The sequence below is a fragment of the Diplotaxodon limnothrissa genome, linkage group LG11 (assembly GCF_057381915.1).
Source record: "Diplotaxodon limnothrissa isolate DT_005_m linkage group LG11, D_limnothrissa_male_GT1.1, whole genome shotgun sequence".
Lineage (NCBI taxonomy): Eukaryota > Metazoa > Chordata > Actinopteri > Cichliformes > Cichlidae > Diplotaxodon > Diplotaxodon limnothrissa.
In genome coordinates, this window is record NC_140606.1 from 11,574,356 (window position 1) to 11,599,963 (window position 25,608).

At 40.1% G+C, this 25,608-nt stretch overlaps 1 protein-coding gene across 1 annotated transcript; it reads left to right on the forward strand.

Annotated features, from left to right (window-relative positions):
- Positions 1-1,411: 1,411 nt before the first annotated feature.
- On the forward strand, positions 1,412-24,909 carry ibtk (inhibitor of Bruton agammaglobulinemia tyrosine kinase). Its single transcript, XM_085366190.1, has 29 exons — positions 1,412-1,574; positions 2,164-3,019; positions 3,161-3,257; positions 4,510-4,634; positions 6,048-6,158; positions 7,486-7,656; positions 7,824-7,941; positions 8,314-8,494; positions 9,582-9,705; positions 10,028-10,205; positions 10,408-10,561; positions 12,371-12,755; positions 12,949-13,205; positions 13,292-13,378; positions 13,483-13,565; positions 14,454-14,491; positions 14,620-14,716; positions 14,858-14,959; positions 16,340-16,457; positions 16,628-16,688; positions 17,288-17,415; positions 17,590-17,702; positions 17,792-17,937; positions 18,100-18,218; positions 18,490-18,588; positions 18,798-18,953; positions 19,853-20,053; positions 23,196-23,328; positions 23,772-24,909. The coding sequence occupies exons 2-29, from the start codon at positions 2,696-2,698 to the stop codon at positions 23,895-23,897; spliced, it is 4,032 nt and encodes a 1,343-aa protein (XP_085222316.1). The 5' UTR covers positions 1,412-1,574; positions 2,164-2,695; the 3' UTR covers positions 23,898-24,909.
- The last annotated feature ends 699 nt before the right edge of the window (positions 24,910-25,608 follow it).

The window sequence follows — 25,608 nt, forward strand, 5'->3', positions numbered from 1 at the left end:
CTCCTCCTGGTCTCAAACTGGGGACAGTTTGCTTACATGATGAATCTATGAAGATAAACGAGGAACACCGTGAAGATTTATTACATGTCAGCGAAATACTAAATTAAATAACAGTAAAGAAAACACAAAAAGTGCCTGGATATTGTGTATTAATATAGTACTATATGTGTAATTTCTAAACATGGTTTTGATCCCCATTAATTATGGCAAAACTGTTTGGCTGTAATTGTACCTGACTGCGGCCTTGTAGAAGCATCGTCTGGGCAATTGAACAAGAGTCATAAGATTGAACGGTGAGGGAGGGAGTGCTCATTAATATGGCATATTTGGGAGCAGCCCCTAGTGTGTATCTGAGCGTAATCTTAGCTTTACCCTCCTTTGACCCTCTGCTATAGTCCTGGCAAATATGCCAGTCATCTGTGTAATTCCATGAAACCTGGATTCTGAATATCTAACTACATGATGCTTTTCTGGAGAACCTAGAAACTTTACATCTTCTTGTTATATTAACGCTAAATGTGGTAAACTCAAAATGTTGATCATCACATAAGTTTTATTCACCGTTGAAGAAACAAAACAATGATCAGAGATGGTTTTTAAAACCTTTTCTATCCTATTAGTTTATCCTCAAAGTTTATATTTAAGTGTGAATAGCATTAGTCATTTAAAAAATATTCAATAATGAATTCTTGCTTCTATGGAACGCTTATTATTGTCTTTTCTCTTGATTAATCTGCAAGCTTGTTAAGATGTAATATTTATGGTATTTATGTTTTCATTTTTTGTTTTTATTATGTTATTATTCATTAACATATGTACAAGGTACAGTTATTATAGTTTTGTATTTTCTGATCATTTTTTGTTTTTATTTCTTTTTGACTTTTTGTTTTTAATTCAGTTTAGTTTTAGTTTGGTTCCATACTGGGTTTTCTTGTTTCAGTTTACTTTTTGAACTTTTAAATTTTTTTAACAGTCTTGTAGACACACAGAGTCATCAGCCAAACTGTAACTATGATAATAATAATAATAATAATAATAATAATAATAATAATAATAATAATAATAGTTATTATTATTTCTTTTATTTTCATCAAACTAAGAAATACTAAAACTAAGGTTTTCCTCTATATTTTTTTTATTATATTTTAGTTAATTTTGAGGTCACAAAATCGTTTCAGTTAGCTTTATTTTTTCCCCAGAATATTTTATTTTTATTGTAGCTACCTAAAAAAAACATTTTTATGCAGTTTTAGTTTTTCATTTTGTGTTAGTTAACCAGAATAATCTTGGTATAGGAAACTAAATGTCAAAATCGCATCCTATGACATCACCCACAGAGCGACTGACCGCCCCAAAAATCCGCCAATAGGACATCAGGATGCAGGAGCCGTGGCCAATCAGAAGTCTTGACATTGATGCAAGCTCTCTTACCTAACCTGCAGGGGCTCATACCTGTCCAAAATTCGTACCGGCGAAAAAATACATTGCGTTTTCCATTTGTAGTAATGACAAAGTGGATTTACGTCGTTGATGCTACTTTCTCCATGTCCTCTTTTTTCTTTCACTAGCGGAAGGTAAGCAATACCCCGACGTTAGCTTGCTAACGTTAGCTTGCGATGATGTGTCAGCTAAGCGAGCTATCAAAGTAGTATTAGGTAACTGTCTTTAATTAACTATACTGGGCTGATTTTCAAACTTGTCCAAATCCGTGCGTTTATCCCGCTTTGAAATTATCTATGTTGCAGTACCCTGTTAGGCAGGATGAGCTAATATTACTGGGTGAAGTAGCTGCTGTGCACAGCCTGCTTCTGCAGCAAGTTAGATAAGCAATAAAGGAGATACGACTGTTTCTATTAAAGAAATGGGGCCACTAGGCCTTAACATCAAGGGTGTTTTAGCTGACCATTAGCGAGACCAAATGGTGAGTGGACAATAACAGCAGTTAACATTAAGCTAAGCTAAGTTAGCCTGTTACATAATCGTGGTGATTAGTCAACATTAAACCTTGTAAACTCAGCTGACTCGAGCTACTTCAGACTGATTTTAGGGCAGACTTGTTCTGAAGTTTACACTTTTGTATTTGACTATTGCACACGTGATTACATGTAATCAAAATGAGGACGCTGTTTTGTCACTAATGTGTGCTTCAACTTTCTCCTTTAGGTACACTCTACAATTATGGAGTTGTGAAAAAGAGGTGTCAAAATTTGGGGGGGAAGGTGGCCTTTCCCCTCAGGTTTGATGGTTGGGACTGCAGGAGGAGAAGGTCAGAGGGCTGGTGAAGTTGTTGCCTTTTGTACATAATTAGAGGGAAGACTATTTTTGCAGATGTTGTACAATTTCTTTTGTATAAATTCATAAAGAAGTTTTGTATTTATTAAAGTCCTGATGCCATTGTACACTGCGAGCACCCAGCCTTGTGTGCGGTCCTTGGTCGAAATGGTGGACTGAAACGAGTCACGCAGAGCTCTGGAGTCGCTAGGGTGCGGTGGAACCTCAACACAAGCACAATTCTAGCACTCCAATCTACCTCGGCTGTTTTATTTTTGTCCTATTTTTTTCCCGATTGTTTCTGTTGTTTGTTGCCACACATTACATTGTTTTTGAGTGTGTTTGCCATTATTGGTGGTGGGCTGGCAGAAGGTCTTTGCCAAGAGGACAAGGGCTTCACTGTGAAGATTTGTCAGAGGTCAGGATGAATCAGGCACCGCTGGACTGCACCCCCAAATGCCGCTCACAGCAGCATGCAGACCAGGTGGTTGCTGCACTAACAAGCGGCTCTGAGGGGCAGCTCCGGGCTTTCCTGACTTCACACTGCCACAATGCAGCCACTTTGCGGGATGCCTTCGGTCGTACAGCCCTGCACCTGGCAGCCTCACTGGGTAAGAAGGCCCTGCTGGAGTGGCTGCTGGAAATCAAAAGTGCTGACCTGATGCTTAAAGATAAGGAGTCCGGCTGGACCGCTCTGCACCGCAGCGCCTTCTATGGACAGATCCACTGTCTCATATCACTGGTCAAGGTGTGTGTTGATGGAGTGCCATCAAAATTCAAATTATTACCAAGAAGAAACAGTCCAATCAAAGCTTTTAGTACTGTAAAATGACAAACCTTATTCTGAAGAGACTCAAACTTTGACCTACATTTGAATTTTGAATTGCAGCATGGGGGACTTCTCTCCACCCAAGACAAGGAGGGTCTTTCAGTCCTGGACTTGACCATGAAGGACCGCCCATCACATGTCTTGTTTAGAAACACTGGTAAGAAAAGCCGACCCCCTCAGACGCTGCTTTTAATGCTTTGGTTTGGAGATATGTCACTTCGCTTGTTCAAAAAAGAACAAAGCTTGGGCATATACTACGATTCAATATATATGTGATATCTTTGTCTTTTCTGCCTTCCCTTATCATATCACTGGTAATAGGTAAGTGGTTATCGGCTGGATCAGTCAAATGTAGCCCACATTGAAGAGGCTGTGTTGGCAGCATATGACTAACCACAAATAGGGACAGGTCCGATGGCAACCGAGCAGTCTATTTTATGATGATCAGATTGTAATAGTACAAAAATACAACCACCTGCTGAAAGCAACACGGCTGCTGCAGTCAAATAAGCAAAATGCAAGTGTGTGTGATAGGCAAAGTGCTGCAGAGTAGTTCAGTGTTGAAAAGCTCTGTGTAAATGTGTTTAAGTGCACTCTGAGCTTTGCTCAGTGAGACCAGAAAAGCTCACTGTGTCAGGTAACAGACTTATCATTATCATAGCTGTATCACTGGAACACAGGCGATTCAGACATATAATTACAATTGCGTTTTCTGTTAAACAGTCTGTGTTGTGTGACGTGTTTGTGTTATTCTTGCAGCTGAAGCCCCTGCGGTGTTTAAAAGGTCTGAAAACAAATAAAGAATAAATATAAAAATGGTAAATGGGCTGTATTTGTATAGCGCTTTACTAGTCCCTAAGGACCCCAAAGCGCTTTACACATTCAGTCATCCACACATTCACACACTGGTGATGGCAAACTACAAAAACAGAATTGAAACCAGTAACCATGTTTAGTGTGCTCGATTTGATTCAAAATCACCAAGTCAAGAGCTAAAATTCTCCACTTTAGTTTCATATTGCTATATTGAGGCTTCAAAAGTCTGCAAAAGTTCCTACCTGCGCATTGTGGACCTCATTGTGTATGTAGTAGGTTTCCAGGCTTTTCTAGGAATAGTTATGTTATTTTCCAGGGAATTGATTGGTCAGCAGGTAGTTGTTTGGTATGCGTTGATCTCCTTTGTGGAACAGAACAGTCCAGAGCAGCCTAGGACTGCTCTGGACTGGCAGGCTGCAAACCTAGGCCGTCTGTCAAGAGCAGGCTAGGTTTGCAGCATATGTGCTGTCTCACTGAACCCCAAATCCAGTTTTGCACTACAGGCCTCTGTAGTTAAATCGAACATTAGGTGGAGACAGTGTTTTGGCTTTTTTTTTTTCTTTTTTGAAATAGTGTTTCTTTCTTCACCTTAGACCCAACTGAAGTTTACACGTGGGGAAACAATACAAATTTCAGCCTCGGTCATGGCAATCAGGAGAGCCGACAGCACCCTGAGCTTGTCGATGTCTTTGCCAGGACTGGAGTTTACATTAAGCAGGTAGGCTAACAACGCATTGCTGTCTTAACATTTCTCAAGGGAGTGGGAAAGTGTTTTTCTACCTCACACCCTCAAAACCCAACTCATGTGTATCCCTGTAGCACCAGGAATGCTGTAATAGCTCCGTGTTTTGACTGAGTACCAAGATATTACATTAAATTAAAAAAAAAGAAAAAAGCCAGTGCACATGGGTGTTTCAGATAAGCCACATCACGTGGGTAAAACCAGTAAAACACTCCTATCCCCAGAGCCCTGTATTACACCACCTTCTCCTCAGGGCACATGAAAATTTGCAATGTTTTTTTTTTTTTTTTCCTCCCCCTTTCAGCTGTCCAGTACTGTTTAGTCCACAGCAGCTGAAATAATGCTTATGCTGGAGAGCTTCAAACTGTACCTGCGATAAATGTATTAAGTTATACATTAAAGCATATTACATACTATAATGGGGCATATTGTAGTGAGTCATGGCCTCATTTCCCGGTTCATCTAGGAGGTGGCTGGATCAGTAATGTTATTTGAGTCTAATACAGCATTGTTTCTGTATCATCAGGCGTGGTCTACCATCTCTTGTACAACCTTCATTTGTGACTTAGTGGAGCTGGTCTGTACATTGTTAACCCCTGCTAGCTAAACTGTGCCAAGCCAGGCTACAATTTCATGCGTTTGTCATGTCTAGGCTCTTAGTGTGATTAATATAGCTCCTGGAACCAGTTCAATTACCCCCAGTGGTCTGTGTACCCAATGGGTGTCGGAATAAGATAAGACTGCGTTTGCTATATTTTCACTTTCTGTTTATCTGTTGACTAATAATTTATCTGTGCCCAATGTTGTGTAATTGCTGTTTACAGCTGAAAGTGTGAGGGTTGTTCTTTTTCTTTTTTTTCCTCTAACCTGCAGGAGTCATTTCATAAAGCTAGTCGAGGACAGGTGGATCTGATTTCATGACCATTTCATGACCCTGTGAGACTCAGTGTAGTCTTTGTCTACCTAGTCCAATCCAGCAGGTGCCAGAGGTTAAATATTAATTCCACAATGACATGTTTTTAATTAAATGAGCTATACTCATGTGTACGCATGTGTGTGGATGTCCACATCAATGCGATACTTCAGGAGACATCCCTGTGCTCTATTGAAGGCTTGAGGGGAGCGATGTATTAGTAATGATGTTTGCTTTCCACCTGTGCCCTGGCCTTTTATTGCCGTAGTGTTTTACTATCGCTACAAGAAGGGTTGGCCCAGGGACATGGAAAGAGATGCATTGCAGCCTCGTACGTGAGGTCAAAATTATAATGACAAGAGCATTAATCAGCACAACCAAGCACCTTGTAATTTTCCTGTAGTGGGATATGCAGGCTATTAAAACTGAAAGCAACAAGGGGATACCACAATTACGTTTGTTTCTTCTTTTTGCAGGTGGTGCTGTGCAAGTTCCACTCTGTGTTCTTGTCTCAGAAAGGCCAGGTGTTCACCTGCGGGCATGGACAGGGAGGCAGACTTGGCCATGGAGATGAACAGACTTATCTGGTGAGATCTGGTCATCATGTCAAAATATATTTAAAACGAAATGAAGAATTCCTTCCTCTTTAATGAACAAATATATCAATGCATTATCATCATAATCATGTGCTTGTGCATTTTATTGCTTCAGTTACAGAAAATTTAGGTTAAAAAAAAAAGTGGTTTTGAAACTTGATCTGGATTTGATATTCATTTAAATCATAATTCTAGACAAACACAATCTATTTTAATCTATTATAAATGAAGTTCAAAACAGCCAGGTTTTCTTTGTGCTTGCTGGCTTGGGAAAACCTTAAACCTCAGTTGTAGATAACGGGTATCATAACGGTGGTTATCAGCTTTCTCTGGTAAGCCAAGCTTTCTGCTTTGGTCTCCATGTGTGCTCACATACAAAATGATCCCTATGAGTGCCTCCTCCAGTCAGAAATGTTTTTAGATGATGATGATGATTATAAAATAGTGATTAAAAAATATATAAATAATACAAAAATGTCAGTAAAATGTAGCATTTTTAAAAATAAAATTAGATTAATCCTGCAGAATTAAATATTAGTCATGAGATTTAATGCACAAAGCTTAACAAAACTTAACTTCATACATCACATTGTTGTTTGATCTTGTGAGCATCTACAGTCTTGAAAATCCTCTATTTTTACTCTTCAGCCGTAAAAGGCTGATGGGTTATTTTTGTCACTCCACTTCGTCCTCGAGTTCACAATCTTGGGTGTCCACATCACTCTAGTGACGTGATTATTCCCACCAACGTTTTTTTCCTTTCTTTTCTGTAGAAAAGCAGATTTTGTCAGTTGCCAAACTGGAGGGGCGCTCAATATCTCCTTGACTCAAAACACATATTTTAAGGAGATTTTTAAAAGCTGTCAGCACAAAGGTTCACTTACTTTGTTCAGTTGACACTTTTCAGTACATGCTGAAAAATGTGTGTTCAATAAAGCCACAGGAAGTACAATAATTGTGTTCACTAGAGGATTATGGTTGTCTGTGGGACTTGGAGACGGGGATGGTAAGTGAGAGAGGTGCTTGTATCGCATCTGTAACTTAAGATCCCAACTACACAGATATACGATACAGAAATGTCTTTAAGTCTGTTACGCTAAATGCACAGTCTCATTTGCTTTCTGAGCTTTTAATGGTTTAACCAATGAAATGTAGAGCTGTGGTATCAGCCTTCTGCTGATACGAATTTAACACTTCTTTCGTGTACTTCAGATGGGCTTGGAAACAGTTGTTAAACCCTCTGCTTCTCTCTCTTTATCTTGTTTTATATTTTTGGCTATATTTCTTTTGTCTCATTCCTTTTTTTGCTTTTTTCCAGGTTCCTGGAATGGTAGAAGGCCTGATGTCCCATCACTGCTCCCAGGTGGCAGCAGCTAAAGACCACACAGTGGTCCTGACAGAGGAAGGCTATGTTTATACGTTTGGTCTCAACACATTCCACCAGCTGGGCCTAGTTCCTCCTCCCGCCTCTGCATTTGTACCTAAACAGGTAGGAGGTAGCAGTGGGAGCTGCTGATGTTTTGCAGTGAATCAATCAAGCTTTGGCTTACCTTTAATTAATTTGGTCATTATTAGTATATAAAAGGACCTTATGAATTGATGTTATCTGTTTTGTTTTTTGTTTTTTTTATGATGTAATATTTGCTTTTCATAAAGGTTTTCTCCAAGATGCTCAAAGGTAGGACTGTGATTGGAGTTGCAGCAGGAAGGTTCCACACAGTGCTGTGGACCAGGGAGGCTGTCTATACAATGGGACTCAATGGAGGCCAACTGGGTAAGTCCTCATCCTTAAAGTCAGCCAAAATATTACCACAAAATAAAAAAATAAACACTTTTCAGATACATGATATGATTTAACAGTTTAGATCAGTCAGTTTAAGATGAAACACACAGCAAGGGGTCATGTGTGACCATGCCAGAGAACAGAGCCAGTATATTTAGCACAAATTCATGAATAATGATTGTATTGCAAAAGTAGCTTTGCACAATTTCCAGTTTACTTATTGTAGGAGAGACGTTTTATTTTTGTAAAATGCCATTAATAAGATAATAAGGAGATTTAAAAAATAAAATAAAATCATTCCATGTTTTGAAAAAACTCTTTAATAATCACTTCCTTTCTGGTATGTTTTGTCCTCTTTTCCAGGTTACTTGCTGGATCCAAATGGAGAAAAGTGCGTAACAGCCCCCCGGCAGGTGTCAGCTCTGTACCACAAGGATGTAGCCATATCTATGGCAGCAGCTAGTGATGGTGCAACGGTAGTTGTGACCGAGAAGGGGGATGTGTACCTCTTAGCTGACTACCAATGCAAGAAGATGGCTTCAAGGTGAATAAATCAGTAGGATATCGTGCCAACCTTAAAGTTTAGCGCTCTTAAACCTGCAAAAATGTATATTTGGGCCATGTGGGGGCAGCAGAAACAAAGTATGAGCTCAACATTATCATGATCCCCATTTAGATTGGTGTTGTGATCAAATAATTAATCATTTACACATTGAGCAGTAACTTATTCTGAGTCATCTGTCTGGCTATTTGGCAAGCTTGCATCTAGTATTCAGTCTCCTTTAGCTTTGGTTTTGTTCGCCGCTGTTGTTTCCACTGACTCCTGATTGCTAGATGATATACTCAGTTTGGCAGTGGTTTGCTAACTGTGTTTCTGTGCTTATACTCACTGCTAAACAAAAGTTGAAAAAAAAAAAGGGTTAAAATTGGCTGGCTAAAGGGTTAAATTGATCTTCGTAGCAAAGCCAAGTGTAGCTGCAGAATCGGCTGATAATTTTCTGTCGGTTCATCACTATGAGAGACTCAAAGGTTTCACATTGCCATATTATTATTGTGTTAGACTAGACCATAATCCTATACCCGAATCAATAAATAGCTTTTAGATTAAGCTATGTTAAATGGCCCATCTTTTAATTTGATAGAACAATACCATCTGGAATCAAATAACTAATGGACAGTCTTCACTTTGCTCCAACCTTCTCATATTTTTCTACTGAAAATTGCTCATACTCTGGCAAAAAACGCAGCGCTTTTATCTGTCATTATGTTAGAGCCAGATGTGAAGATTTTTTTACAAGCACAGCAATTTTCTCATTTATTTTGTTTTTGAGCGATTGTTTTATCTATAAATATAAGTCTCTTTCACTGCAGCTCAGAAGTTGCTGCTTGTTTAACGTGTAGTCTTAATGAACTGCATTTCAGGCACTGCTCTGTGTCTGACAAAAAATATTTGAGAACAGCTTTATTAGAAGTTTGATTTTATTGTATTAAATATCATCCCCTAGATTGGAAATAGTTGTCTATTCTGTGAGTTCTGTAGTTTAGTGTCGTACATACAAATGTATATATTTCTAAATACATTCCTGCTCTTCTTTCTTTTCCGATTATTGATTTTGATGGGTCTCTTACAGGCAGCTCAACATCAGGAAGGTCCTGGTCAGTGGGGGGAGTCTGGACCATCGAGTAGCTCCACAGATCTTGAACGAGGGAGGAGCGGAAAAGGTGGTCATTCTGGCGTTGGATACAGCTGGGAGGGTAAGTGCACTGTTATGCAGCGCTGTGCTTTTTGTTCTACTTTAGAGGTGCTTTAAAAACCACAAGACAAGCACCATTTAGTTCCTGTATCTTCAACAGAAGAGGGATGTACAACAGTAAAGCTGTAGTTCACTTGTGCTTCACTTATTAAATTCTGGTACATGGAAAGAAATACATCCTGTTATTTTTATCATCACTTTACTTTTCCTATTCTTATCTAACCTATGCTACACGGTTACACAATCCAAAATCTGCCTTACCTGTGTGACAGCCTATAGATAAAAATGGTGAGTAAGACTAGTTTTTCTCTTGTCTCTGTCAGGTGTTTTGCTGGCGTTCCACTGGCAGCTCGGTGAGACAGTGCCGGTGGGCGTACGCGCGTCAGGTCTTCATGGCGGACATCGCTCTCAGCAAGAACAGCATGATGTTTGTGACTCAGGATGGAGAGGGCTTCAGTGGTGTGTGGGCTGGAGAATATAAGAAGTACGGGGAAAAGAAAGGTGAGGAATTTAGGGGGGAGAAAGGTGTGTTAAGTTGGCAATTGATTTATTTATTTTTCCTCCACACTTTTTTTATCCGTGCTGGGATTAGACTTTGTTATATTGTGGCCTATCTATAAAATACATTTCAATGAAAGTTATGAGGAGTGCCTTGAAATGGATTATTACAGTATGTGGTAAATGTTTTCCTTCTGTGTTACAGAGGGCAGTGTGGAGGTGTGTGGCCACTCGGATGTTGGGACACTGTATGAACGAATCCGCCTGGAGAAACTCCCCTATGTCCACAGAGCTGTCAGCATTACCATGGACTCAAAGGGCCGGAATTTTGGAGTTCTCCAGGCTGACCCAAAAACCAGGTACACATACCCTCAAGTGAAGAAAAGGCACTACAATAAGGGACGGACACTTTAGTAGAGCTGTAGATAGAGACTTTGCTCATCCCACGCTGGGAAAATACAGTTGTTACAGGAGTACAAGGTCAGGAAGAAAAAGTGAATTAGAGATGGATTAGAAAAAATAAATGTCGTGTACAAAAAAAACCAAAATATTATATAAAGGTACACAAACCTAAAAAATTGCCTAATCCAGCAGCCCACACATGCAATAGTTTATACATCTCTGTTAGGTAACCCACTGTAGGTGAAATGGCCATGAAAAAGTTTTTTGTGTGTGCCAGTGAGCACAGACTACTTCCCAGTATGAAGGCAACAATGCAGCACCAGAAGGTACACTGTCCAGAATGATTGTAAGGTAGTTTTATCTTAAACATTTTGGATAAAATTCAATTATTATTGCCTAGAGAGCCACTTTTGGATCGGTTATCCACTTAAAGCTTGAGAAAGAAAGCAGCTTAAACACAGCCTCTGCGAACAAGGCGTAGATAATGAAATGACTAACACCTAAGGAACAACTGACATGAAGAAGTAAAGTCTTAAAATCTTAGTTCTTTATGTCTATGAAGTATGATATCTAAACTTAAGTAAAAAGAAGAGGTTTAATATTCTGATCTTTACTAATAATAATCACTAGTGTAATAAGTTCTTCCATCCGCAATAAAAACATGGTTATAACTATCCACTAGGGGTGTGTTTTTATAATCGATTTATCGATTAAAATCGATTCTGGCTTGGATAACGTGAAATCGATTCATTAAAATCCTGAATCGATTTCTTTAATATAAATTTATATAAATATAAATTTATTTTGCCCGAAATGCCAGAATCTCAGGTTAAACCTCACAAAATTTCAACAACCACCCTCATTTCTGCTGTTCAATACTGAACAAATTTAAACTTTTTAAAATTATGCAAAATGCAAAACGCTTAGCCGTGTCTCTAATAAAACCGCTGTAACGTCAGAGGTAATGTTCATATGTTGATTAATGATTTTCTTTCGTTTTTGATGTACTGCAGAATATTTTTATAAAATCCAGGCCAGGAAAATCACCTTCATGTTTTTCTGTGTTTTATCTTCAGCTACTTTGACACAAAGGCATCTGCTGTGATGCTCACACCTTTGATAAAGTCTTGCGAGTGTCAGCTTCCTTTTTATAGATACAAAAATATGTAAATCTACTGATCTGAATTATAATATTTCTGACTGTCAAAATTTCCCAGATTCAAATTGAATTGAATCTAATCGAATTAAATCGAATCGTGGATCAAATCGATTCGGGACCTTGTGAATCAGAAGCGAATCGATTCTAGAAATGAGTGACGATACCCAGCCCTACTATCCACACTTCGGTAAAATCTTAAATGTTAAATACTTAAAAAGAGGTACTTTAAAGTCCCCCCCCCCCCCTTCATACTTAAAAAGGTCACTAAATGATGTGTTTTGGATTCACACTGCAGCTGCTTAGGCATGAATCAGGAGAGTGGACTGTTTCTCTGAGCAGCTCGTGCCTTATTTTTTATTTTTAGATCTCCTCTCTGCTCATTACATTCATTGCTTTATTAGGAGTCAGCTGGGAAGATTCTTGTCTCTTTAAGGGCTAAGCTACTTGCTATCATTCTTCTCTTGTTATTCAAAAGCTATGTTATATCATTTCTGATTAAACTGGATTTGAAAGATTAAATCCAGTTGGGTTTTTGTGTGTGTGTTTGTAATGAATGAGTTTTTATCATTTAAACCTCAATCATGTTCCCTGTGTATATGTACTCCAGCCTGTACGAGGTTCCCAGCATTTCTCCGTCATCCTTCTCCCAGCACTTCGGGAGCCTTCTGGATGAGGCGGACGAAATGGACAGCATCCACGATGTGACGCTTCAGGCTGGTGATCGCACTTTTCCGGCTCACAAGTACATTCTGTCCATGAGGTCCGAGTTCTTCCGGAAGCAGTTCATGTCTGAGCACTGTGGGGTCGATGAGGAGCTCGATAAGGAAGTGAGGAAGAGCGAAGATGCCGTGGGGTGCGATTTGCTCATTCTGGAAAAAATCCCACCGGACATGATGGAATACGCTCTTCACTTCATCTACACAGACTCTTGTGAGCTGCTGGTACACGGGGCGAGGCCGAGAGTGTCGGGGGTCATTACAGTCCCAAACCAGGTGAGGGGGGAAAAAAAAGGAAAATCATATGTGCTTGATTATGCTGTACTGTAATGTAGCTTTTTCTTTATGCTACATTGATTTTTAACTCCACAATAATTTCATTTTCATTGACCTGGGAGGTCTGTTAGCTCTGACTCGGCTGTGTTGATTCATGAAGACTGTCTTCTGCTGTATCCATTGCCTTGGCCAGGATTCAGAGGAGGGCAGGCTTATCAGTAGCCTGCAGGACTTGGGTCTGAGTGGTCGTTCAGCCCTCGAGGTGTACCGTTCCCTTCCACCTGCAGCCAAAGGCAACAGTGACAAGGCCAAGGGCAAAGGCTCCAAGCCTGGCAAAAAGGGGAAAGGAAGCAAAGGTGACAAGGCCGGAGCCAACGAGGGAGGTGCCAACCCAGTGAAAACCTTACAGGGTGTTGCAAAAAAACTCGGCCTGGGCAGCCTGTCGGCACGGTGAGAAGCCGAGCGCACTTTAAGCTCAAGGGCAATACAGATTTCGTGTCCTTTGTTTTCATCCATTTTTTTTTATTTCTGCACAGACTGGATGGTGTCAAATATGAAAATGGAAAAATTAATGTTACAAACAAGAAAACAGGCAACAAACCAAAATTCTACCAGAAGAAATGGTACGTATGTGTGTCTATAATCAGCTTTAGTTACTGAATAAACTGCAAACTTGTCAGACACAACTTAACTGTTTGTATATTTTGTTCTTTCTATGTCTGTGCAGCTCTTATCTTTGTGATGTCACTCTGAAATCTGAAGATGGGAAAGAGTTTTCTTGTCATAAAAGTGTCCTCTGTGCCAGACTAGGTAAGATGAATCAGGTAGCATTCAAATCAATAAAAACTGTAACTTCAGTTTGTTTTGCACAGCTGTGTATGGCATAACATATCATTTGCACCATTTAATTCTAAAAGGGCTAACCGCTTAAGAAAGTAACTCATTACCTTTTGTAGCACAACTGGTTTTCCTTCCTTTTGCCTGTAAGAGAGCATGCAAAGGTAGTCTGTAGGTTCAAATACTGTTACTGAAAAGATGAGTTTTTATCATGCATGTCATCTAGATACACATGCTACCCCCTCCTGGATCCAGAATGACTTTTTCAGTAATCCCGTACACCATATTCTCCTTAGCTGAGGTAACAAAGAGACGTGTAAAAAATGAACCTCACAAAATACAATACCTGTAAAGTGAACCAGATGTTTTAAAATGGGTTTGTTTTTAAGATAAAAACCCAGTTGAATGTAAATGCAGAGTTTCTGTTCAAGCAGTAGGATTGTAATTAACAGTATTTCTTAGAAGACTGTGGGGTTGGCTGCAGTTTTGCAGCCAACCGTTCTGACATTCCTAGGGTACTTAATATTGGTCCATGTTCTGTCCCAACACCAGCTGTCTATATAAATAAATCCCCCAACCCAAAATTCTGCAAATGCAATCGAGGCAGTTCCACATCCAGTTCTTCCTTAATTATTGTAGGCCTTTTTGGAGACAATATTCTCCAGAAGTACACGTGAGAAAACCTAGTAACATGTTTTCGATAGTCATCCAGTTTGACCAAAATTGAAACCTGTATTTTATGTAAATGTTCGCTTCACGTGAGTAGCCAAATTTTAGTGTTGATTAGAAACACTTTTTTTTTTCTTTCTTTTTTTTGGAAAAATGTACTTCAATTGTTCTCTTGTTTCTGTCCTTCTGCAGAGTACTTCAACAGTATGCTCGGTAACCCCTGGATTGAGGTATGCCAAGTCCCCCATCCTTCTGTTGTGATATATATAATTATTATTATTTTTTTAAACCAGTCACAGCTCTAAAGTCATACAGTTTCGTACTGGTACTCTGATAATATTGTCTTGCAACCCTTCAGGCCACGTCTTGTTCTGCACTCGAGATGCCCACTAGCTCAGAGATCCTGCAGGTCATTCTTGAGTACATTTACACAGATGAGTCACCCACGATTAAAGGTAACCTAACAAGTTTGGGTTTTTTTTCCTAATGAAAACACATTTTGAATTGTTTTTTATGGTCATGTGCTCTCCAAATTTAGATGACTGTGGGGGAAAACCCCACACTGATCATACTGTTCTCTCACTTTTCCCTGCCAGAGTCTCTGAATGTAGAGTTTGTCTGCAACGTGTTGGTTGTCGCTGACCAGCTCCTCATCACACGGCTAAAGGAGATGTGCGAGGTCGTCATCACGGAGAACCGTACGTTCTCTTACTCCAGTTTGTGACATAACTTCTTGCACTTGCACTTTTCTTTTTCTTTTAGTAGCCCCCTTCATTTGAGAGTATCTAATTCTCTCTTCTTCTTTTTTTTTATTATATTTTTATTGAAGAAAAAAAAAAAAGGACTTGTTACAATAAAGTGCATTGACATTATTTAGTCAAAAAAAAGAGAAAAGGAAAAAAAAAAAACCCCTTTTTCTTAGTCCTTTTGTTTTACATTCTGATAGCAAAAAAATAAAATTAACTCATTGGCTTGACAATGTGTTACATAATGCAGCATGTTTAACTTATTTACAAAAACTACATTAGGTACATATTATGAAGTTGAGGGTCAACCTGCCATTTATTCCATATTTTGTAGAATTTGTCTTTCCGAATTTTTAAAAAGAATGTCAGTTTTTCCATTTTAAATATTTCGAAAACCACATTAAACCAGTCCTCAAGTGTTGGCGGAGTTGGATTTAACCACTTTCTGGTTAGTGATTTTTTTTTTTTTTTTTTTGCTGGCCGCTAATAGCGCTTGTAAGAGTTTTGTGTCCCCTCCCCGGACCGAGTCAACAACCAAGCCCAAGTACAAATTTACAAAATTGATGTCAAATTTTATCTTAAAAACCTCACACAAAGTTTTATGGATTCCCAGCCAGTAATTTTTTAAGTTAGGGCAGTCCCAAAAGATATGATAATGATGTGCCTCTTCTGATCCACATCTTCTCCAGCATTCTGCTGTCCCATTTTTATATTTAGTTTGATGAGGGGTTTTGAAAAATCTAATAATGTTCTTCCAACAGTGGTCTCTCCAAGATAAAGAACTTGTTGAGTACCAATGAAAATTACAAATCCTCTCCCAGTTCTCGTTTGTTATACCCATCCCCGATTCCAATTCCCATTTAATCTTAACATTTTGAGTAGTATCCTTCCTTGCTTGAAGGAGCACATCATATAGTTTGGAGATTGCCTTTCTCAGAGAACTATCATATGCTAATTTAACTATCTTAAAAATTTCTGACTCAACCATATTTGGGTTTGGGATATTGCAGTGTTTATTAAAGTAATCCCTCATTTGAAGAAACCTGAAGAAATCTACTTGTCTTAAGCCATTTCTTATTTGTAAAGACTGGAAACTCTGTAGTGTCCCTTTATGTGTGAAGGAATGGAATGTTGTTAGTCCACTCTCTATCCAGGACTGAAATCTAATCTAGAGTATCTAATTCTCAGCATTAGCCTTGGGGCATCTGTTTAAAGTTAAGTTCACATTGTCCTCGTGTCATCTTGATTCTGAATAATTTTATACATAGAACTCATGAAAACAATAAGCACACACAGCTGCATCGTTTCAAACCGCTGCTTTTCTGCCCTCAGTGACTCTGAAGAACGCTGCAGAGCTCCTGGAGTTTGCCATCATGTACAATGCAGAACAGTTAAAACTGTCCTGCCTCCAGTTCATTGTGCTCAACATGGCCGCTCTGCTGGAATCAAAGTGAGAACTTAAAGCCAGTGTAGCATTTTGGATTCAAAGTGGTGTGTTCAAGATCATGAATATGTTTAGTAGAACGTGTGCATGTAAATATGGATCCATAGAGCAGAGCAAACAGGAGAAGTGTTTTCTAATCAATATGTTTTTGTTTTGTGTTACTTTGGTGTCCTCAGAGCTCTGGATATTCTCAGTGATGAAGTGCTGGTGGAGCTTTCTGCAGCCTACAGGAAGATGGTGAGTCCCCTTCCACCCTTAAAAACACCCCAGTCTGTGTCAGAATTTCTTTTTAAAGATGCTCATTGTTTAACTTGATTTCTTTTTTTTCTTTTCCCCCCAGTGAAATAAAATAATTCTTTAAAGTGAACAGCAGGGGGCAGCTCTTGTAGTTGTAGAAAGACATGCAGTTGTATAAAAGCCTATAGGGGAGCAACCCTTGGCTTCAGTTTCCTGATGACTTTATGGGCTCAGTTGCTAGGTTAAAGTTACACTGAACACAACATAAAGTTCACTTTGTACATTATTATCAACAGGTGGGGCTTCACCTAGTCTGAAGTGATGTTGCTACATCTGCCTTTTACTTCCAGTCTTTTGTCACAGAAATCATCCTGTTGTTCTGACTTTCACTGATAAATCTTAAAATTATCTACACAATGTAGAGATTGAGCTGTAGAGAGTTTCTCCTGCCTCTGCAGACTGAAAACATGTTTGTCGATTGATTCATTGATTAACTGTAGGTGATGTAATGTTTTCTAAGACAGCCATACTTAGATTTATTTGTCTATTGCATAGAGTTTTTCATAAGTTTTTCTTTCTTTTTCTCCATTTGATTTCAGATCCCAGCAATGCAGAAGCGTGTTATCACACCATATCCTGGTGCACCAGACCTCAGTATGTATGAGGATGAGGATTTGGACTCCACATTCAGCCCTAAACCAGAAGCAGATTTGGATCACTCTTGCAGGTACAGTCAAATATGGTATTAACTTGGTACACAGTATCACTATGTTAATTTCTAACGGTTTATAGCTAAAAGGCAGGGAATTATCTGTGATACCTTTAAAGACGTCTATTAAATGTCTTCAGTGTGTCAGCCTAACAATAATCTGCTAATAATTTCACACATTGTCTTTTTCAGGGAAATCCTGTTAAAAAAAGCTAAAATGAAGGCTAAGAAGAAACCAAGGAGGCGCTCTGATAGCTCAGGGGGCTATACTCTCTCTGATATCATCCAAAGCCCTCCTGCTGCTGGTATGTGGCTGTCAGCTTCTTTGTGAAGTTGGATCTTGTTGTTATTGAATTTATGACGTTACCTAACACATGCTTCTTTTTTTGCTCAGTGGTCTCCCCATGCCTGGTGAAGTCAGGTAAGGTGAACTCGACTGAGTCTCTGCAGGAGCTCCTCACATCAGACTCTGAAGGCAGCTACATGGGGGTCGGCAGTCCCAGAGACATGCAGTCACCTGTTTTCCATGAGAGAGCTGAGGTTAATTTTACATCTTTAATATGTTGCACATTGCGTGTAGTTAGAAGTGTGAAATAATTAGATGAATTGCTAGATTAAAATCAAGACTGCAAAGATGGTCGAGTTAACACTGTTAAGTTAGAGTTGAAGTGTTTGTGAGTTTTATTATTTTTTTATCTGCAGGATGAGAAAACCTTTAGCCAGAGGCTGAAGACCCCACCCAGCACCCCAACATCTATTAAGAACTGCCTCCCAACTCCCCCCAACTCTGCTCCGCAAACCATCCCAAAGGTCCTTCCCTGGTAGGGTAACTTTGATGGTCTGAAATTTATCAACATTTTTGTTGTCTTATTAATTTGTTTTTCCCACATCTCCTCGGCTGAGAAATGCAGGTTTAAGATTGAACAAAGGCTATCTTGAGAGGATGTAATTTTATCCTTATATCCACCCACTTTATGTTGAGGGGGTGGTTAACAGAAAGGAAGCATTTTCAGCCCTGATAAATGAATAACCACTGAAATCTGAGCAGTATATCTTTCATATTAAGTTTGACTCTGTTTTTTCAATTTGCAGTCCTGCTCGTGCACCTCCAGTCTTGGATCTGAGAACCATCATGGACATGGAAGCCAACTCTCTGCAGACTCTTGGAGCAACTCCTAAAAGCCCTGGAAGGTGGGCGGGTGGTCTACAGTGTTTAACTGAGAAATCTTCAATGAAAAAATGATTTATACCACTTATTCCAGTCAATAGAAGGGAGTGATGGGTTTAATTAATGACTAATATCTGTACATTACACATGTATCTTTCAGTTCTTAATCCACTGTCTGGAAATGAGAACTGTTGCTTACTTGAGCTCTGCTTATTTTCCCACCTGTCCACAGTGTCAGCACCAGCATTAAGCACTCCCCTCTTTCCACTAAACTGTCCCAGAAACAGAGGAAGATGCTGGCCATGGCTAACAAGGAGGCCAGTGCGGAGTCCACAGCATCCAAACCAACCCCCACAGCCACTCCATCCAAAAGCAGTGGAAAGGCCTGGTGAGTGAGCCCAAATACGAATACCGCTACTGTCATGGAATACCTTTGTGTTCCTGATATATTTCAGGAAATCTCAAAAGAGACAAAATGCATTTTGTGCAGTGAGCCCACACATTCCTACTCTGGATGGGACAAGTATTTGTGAAATTGTGTAGCATGTAGAAAATATCAAGAGTGGAAATCTCCCTTCTCCTCTTAGCTAAAATGCTACTGTTAATCCCTTCCACAGAAAGTGTGTGTGTGTGTGTGTGTGTGTGTGTGTGTGTGTGTGTGTGTGTGTGTGTGTGTCAAAGCAGGTTTACAGCTAATACAAGTACAAACAGCTACAAAAGCTTTATATTTCCTATTTGTAAAGTAGATCTGCTTTATTAAGAAAAATATTTGTTTACATTGTACAACAGATAAAAGTTGGCTTAGTGAAAATGCATCATTGTGATTGTTTGCCTGCTTGTTGATGGTTTGACAGCAGAAGGCTTATGTTGCATCCAGTGTTTAGTTAAAAGGCTTGGAGAATACTTGTGGTGGATATTTGTTGCTGTGCTTGGATTAGGTAACACTAACTATACTAGCAATATGATCAATTTGCATTCTGTTTCTGAAACAGGTTATAAGATGTGCCACAGTCATCTGCCTTGTGATCTACCCTACACTATGATTTTAGTATTTATTTATTTGTTTTTACCCTCAAAGTTGGGCATGCTTACAGTATAGGTCCCCTTTGAGCTTGGGCATTTGAAACCTGAATCTGTGGTTAAATTACTCAAAAAGGGACAAGATGAAGAAAGTTGTGAGCCACTATGTAATGTCTTAAACGCACCAGCAGCTACAGAAAGGGTAGCCACCTTTTGCTTTTAATTGTGAACTTCTTCTTCCCTTCTATGATTTCTTTCCACCTGCAGGGTAACTGCTGTCCAGTCCCCACCCTCCTCGTGTTCATTTCGGGCTCTGCTGGAGGAGGAAGAGAACCATTTGATCCGAGCAGGGCAAACCGGAACGCAAAGGGGCCAGAGCACCCTGGGATCCCCCATCGTTGCTGCACCTGCTGCCAGAAGGGTCACATTCAAGTGTGCTGAAGGCAGCGAGTCAGAGAGACCCGCGGGGTAAGCAGAAGTCAAAGTGTAGCGTACAGGAGTAAGGGTTTCTTCCTTACACACTGGAGGTAGAGCCAAAATAGCCTCTCTTTTTAAGGAGATAGAAATAGTCCTGAATTGAGACTCGAATCTGTGCCAAATATTTTGAGATGGCCAAAGAGTACCTCATCTGTTACATAAAACATATTATAGGTTGCTGCTGCAGTAAGATTGAGTGTTTCTGACTTGTGCTGCTGATTTCCACTTGGAGGCACTATTGAGGTTTCATCATGTATCAGCTGTTGTGTTTTTTTTTTCCAGCAGTCTGCAGCCCTGTAGATAACCAATTGTCTTAGCAGTAATCTCCCATTATTTTTACTTCTAATTTCTGCAGCCTGAACATCAAACTTGGCCCCCAAAACAGGAAGACAGTATATACGTAACACAAGCAGGCACTGTTTCGCAGCTAAGACATATAAAAGAGGAAGTGATAGTGATTGTTTAGACTTATTGTTCAGGAAACGCAAAAATAAAAGCTGTGATTGTAACTAACCATAACGCTAACTAGTGCCAGGGCACTGATAAGATGTGCTGTAGTTGGATAGGCTGACAGCCTGAGAAACGCATTAAGCTCTTTGTTGTGTGAGGTGAACGGCTCTGAATGACCCAGTGCTGCTGGGTTGACCTGCCCTTGACTGAGTCACCCTGACCTTTACAATGTTCCTCAACAGCTGGATAAACACGGCATGCACAGAAGATATTCCTAGCTGTAGTAAGTGGCGTGCTCTTCTTTCTGACGTTGGGTAGCTCGGAAGCAATGAAATCCTCTATGTTTGGCCACCTTTGCAGCTTTTAATTCCTTTCAGGTCCGCAAAGTCAAGTTAATCTTGTCTATCTGTATGTAAGCACATCTCTTATCTGATTTCATCCTCCTCTGCTGTATGTTTGGCCATGCTTCATGCTGTTAAGAGCAGACTGCTAGATATTAAACAGCTGTGAAAGTAAGTCAAGTGAAATCAGTGATGTTAATCAGAATTGATAAGGGCAGCCCTTGTGTCACAGCAGATCACACAGAAACGGGAGCAGGTTTCAGGTTCGCCCGGGTATTTGGATGAGCAGACACGGACGAGTTCAAGGCTCAGGAAGCAGCCGTGCACGCTCTTGTGTCTGCCTTCTGGGACACAGTTTCCACATCCCAAATCAGATTTAATAGAGATGCCTTTATAATCTGCGCTGTGATTGAATGTCAGACATTTTTTCCTCTGCTTATGTCTTGTGGAAATATTTCCAGCGTTGTCTCTCGTCCAGATGAACGATCAGACAAACGGAGGCCCCTCTTTCCATACGACATTAGCGTGCGCCATAATGGAGTGTTTTTGGCAGGATTTGTAACAACCCGCTATATAAACGATCTACAAACTAAAAAAAATCACTTAAAGCACACACAAATCAGTCTAAAGGTAGCTCATTTGTATGAGTCAGGTCATATTTTACCCACTGTGTTGACTAGATGTATTCTTTAACAAACATTATATATTTATACCCTCTTCTCTAAGTTGTTGTACAAGTATTTTAGGAGGATTTAGAAATGTGAATATATATATACATGGTGTTTCAAGGGAAAAACACCATCTATAAGCAGCAGGAAAGGGGTTTAAGTCGGCTTTCAGTCAACCTTTGTGCACACTTTGAATCCTCTGACAGCTTTTTTTTTTCCTGCTGTTGCAGTAACTCGCCTCATGTTTACAAATGATAACAGGTGTGACTTTTCTTATACTGTTGGAGCAAGGTCTGCATTTTATTTTTAGGCTAATCCATTTGGACACTGATGTGTGAGCCGTCACGTTTTGGAGTCTGTTTTTCTACAATTTTTAGAGTCAACAAGGATGCTGAATATAAAAGTCTAAACAATGTGTTTGCGAACGCAAATCCCAAAAAATGTTGCTGTGTATGTCCTCGGTGTGTAAATGGATATAGCTTGTGACTGTTCTTACCTTCATTCCTCTGACAAGGGAAGATTAACAGACTGAACAGTGTGCTGCATGCTATCAGAAACCCCACTGAGCTGCTGAATGTAATGAAACATGTAGCTATTAACTTGGTCTATCAGAATAGCTTTGGGGGGGACTGAATGAGTGGGAGAGTGCAGTGAGAACTGCAAACTCTGACACAGCTTTACTCTATAAATGCATTACACAAGGCAGCATTAGAATATGCTGGTATTTTTAAACTTCAGCAGTAAGTCAGACTCCAGTGGTTTGTGCCCCTCGTCATCAATTCTGCTCATATCTTTATGAACAGAATTTCTAGTTTCAGCCAAGAGGTGAAACTAGAAATTTGAAATTGAATTTGCAAAAAGTTTTTTGCGGATGATGTGGTCTGCAGTAATGAAGACGCTTTACCAAGTCTGTTTTGGTAAAGTGAGGGCCAAACATCAGAGCCAAGTTATCATCTCACTGGTGAGTCTACATTCTTACCCTCACCTATGGCCTCGAGGTGTGGGTAGTGATAGAACTGGATTGCAGATACAAGTGAAGGAACAAACAAGTTCCTCCGAGTGGTTTCTAGGCTGTCCCTCAGAGATGAGGAGCTCAGTCATTTTGGTGTGGCTCAGAGTAGAGCAGACACTCCTCTACATTAAAATGAACCAGCTGAGGTGGTTGAGGGATATAACTCCTGAATCCCTTTTAGATCAGGTGTTTCAGGCACATCCTACTTAGAGAGGACTCTGGGGCAGACCCAGGAAACCCCAGAGAGATTATGTCTATTGTCTGGCTGGCTTGGGAATGTCGCTATGTCCTCTGTCTCTTCCCATCCATCCCTGTGTCCCTGACCCAGACCCAAATAAATACCATGATATTTGACACAGCACACCTAGGAAGAGTGCTGTGTCAAATGCAGCAGAGATCAGAAAGGGTTGTAGCTTGACTTTTTATTGTAGCATGTGCAGCAATCATGTTAAAGTCTTCAGCAAAGCATTTTAACTTCAGTACTGTTGTGCAGTAGTGGCAGAGGCTTGTTAAAGCCGGGTGGACAGGTGGCCATTCACACACCGGAGCTTGTCAGTAGTGGTTGACTCAACCTTTGTCCACTGACTCAGACTCTTGTTGCAGCACTGGATACCAACGTGTGTGCGTGTGTGTGTGTGTGTGTGAACCATCTATCCCCTCAGGCCGTGGGTGCTGGGTGCAGTGGGCAGCCCTCCCCTCTCCTCCCTGGTGACCTTTGCTTCCATCGTGGAGGAAGAGAAGCAGCAGGAAGCCGCGCTGATCCGCAGCCGAGAGAAGCCGCTGGCGCTCATCCAGGTAACACATTGTGTCTGTGTGTCACAAGCACGCACACACACCCTTGGCATCACTGATTGGATAGCTTCTGTGCACAGCGTCGGTATGGAAAACATGGCAGTGGTCCATCAGAAGATGCTTCTTGTGTCTCCTGTCTTGCCTTATCTGACTGACTTTTACCTAATCAGCATTGCACTCTGTACAGTGCTGGTTAGAAATGAGGTGTCTCCAGGTTTGTCTCTTTGACAGCACACTCTTCTCCTCTCCAGCTGGTTGCCAGACTTCTGTCAGAGCCTTCACAAAAACACTTTTTCCCTGTGAGGTTTTCTGGTTGCTATTAAGTAAAACACTTATTACCATTAAGCTTTCAGCGTCAGCATTTTGTTCTTTTCCCTCTCAATTGAAGTTTGTTTTTTGTTGTTGTTTTTTTTCAGTTTTTTCCTTGTTATTTTCTGTCTTTATAGATTGAAGAGCGGGCCATCCAGGATCTTCTGTTCCACTATAAAGCCCATGACAACCCAGATGAGCTGATAGTGGTGGAGAGGTCTTCCAGAGGTCCCATAGCAGTCCCGACCTGGAACAAACACTGATGTTTAACGCCAGTGACGTTCACCACAACCGCTACATCCCATCAATGTGAGAACATCTCATCCCATAGTCACTCTATACTTCAGGCAGTTTCCTCAAGATCCATCAGTCCATACTAAGACGTACTTGGGACTCATCATCCTAGTTTAAGAGGAGTGTGATGCGAAGCTCGCTTCTCTCTGCAGTTTTAGGTTTAATTTGTTTTATTGCTGCTCAGCATTTTGTTTGTGTGTGAAAGAATGAGTGTTTTTCCCACAATTGAATACAGTACTGGGACTGGGATGAGTTGTGCATGTTTTTTTTTCTTTTGATGTACTCTTTACTCAGCAAAAACAATGGCATAAAAACTAAACAACTCTTACAAATGAATATTATTAGTGATGTGAAGTTGAAGTTGTCAAAGAAGTGAAAATGTGAGACGTTCCAGGCCACACAGAATGTGTCCAGGCTACATCACAGGGGCTCTCTGGAGCTTAAGAGAAGTTAAAGAGTGCCAAACATCATCTGTGGTAGAGCATCAGGAGCAAGTCGTATGTGAGCTGTTTAGCAAGGCAGTACATTTTTTTTTTTTCTTTTATGGACCCCCCTGCTTTATATCAACATTGTGTGCTTCAGTTGATCTGCAGTGACATGGTAATTTTGCAGTAAACAGTAACCTTTACTTTAAATTCAAACACGCTCACATTTGTCATAGAATAAAAAGCGTTATTTGATGCAGTTGCAGCGAATGCTTAAGCCAGACTATACTCAGTAGGGTTGATTGTGTTTAACTGCTCAGTAATGTGTTCTAGAAATGCTCCTGTGCCTTTCTATTACATGATAAACAAAGTAAAGCAGCTAAAAATAATTTTTTTTCTCCTTATGGTTTTACTCTCCAGCTCTTTTCCTGGAGCCAGTGTAAGCTTGGTAGGTAATGTTCTCATTTTCAGATGCCATTTTTGCCAGTGCGTTTGTATGTTTGAGGCCTAAAGATGTGATGGGAAAATGGCATGCAATAATAAAACATCTCACCTGTGCAATGAACCTGGCTCCTCTCTGTGTTTCATAGATCTGAGTGGACAGAATAGAATTTTAGAATTTCTAAATAAAGTCTTATCAGAGAGACTCAGTCATTCGCTGGATAATGTGGATCTCAAAGTATCTAATAAAAAATAACATTTAAGCTCTCCATCTCTCTGCACGTCATCTGCCCTGCATGAGCAAATGACCATTATTAAGTCTCAACCTGTGATTAACTGTGATGACTCCGATCTGAGCAGAGAGCACGGTGATTGAGGGATTTTATTGGCTGTAATTACAGGTAGAGCATCACATTGGAAGTCAGGAAGAGACAGCTCACGGGGAAAATGTTAATTACAGATTAAGATCTATTAGCTGGTGCAGAGATGACACATGAATCAATGCCTCGGAGGGAGAAAACTTCCTTTTTGACATCACACCAACGTAGCCTGGAAACTAATGAGAGATTTTTTTTTTCTTTTCAAAAGGACTGCTCATGCTGTGCATTTGTGTGCTGAATAAAAATTAAGTGGTTTAGCGTGTAGTGTAGTGCCACACGACGTCTCCTAAATATGACTGTAGAACACAAGCTCAGATAAAGTATTAAGGAGTATTAACCAATAAGCTATAACTTTAAAACCTAATAATATGTAGAGCCCCCTCAGGGCATGGATACAGGACAGGAAGCAGATCTTGTGGGTTGTGTGGGTTGGC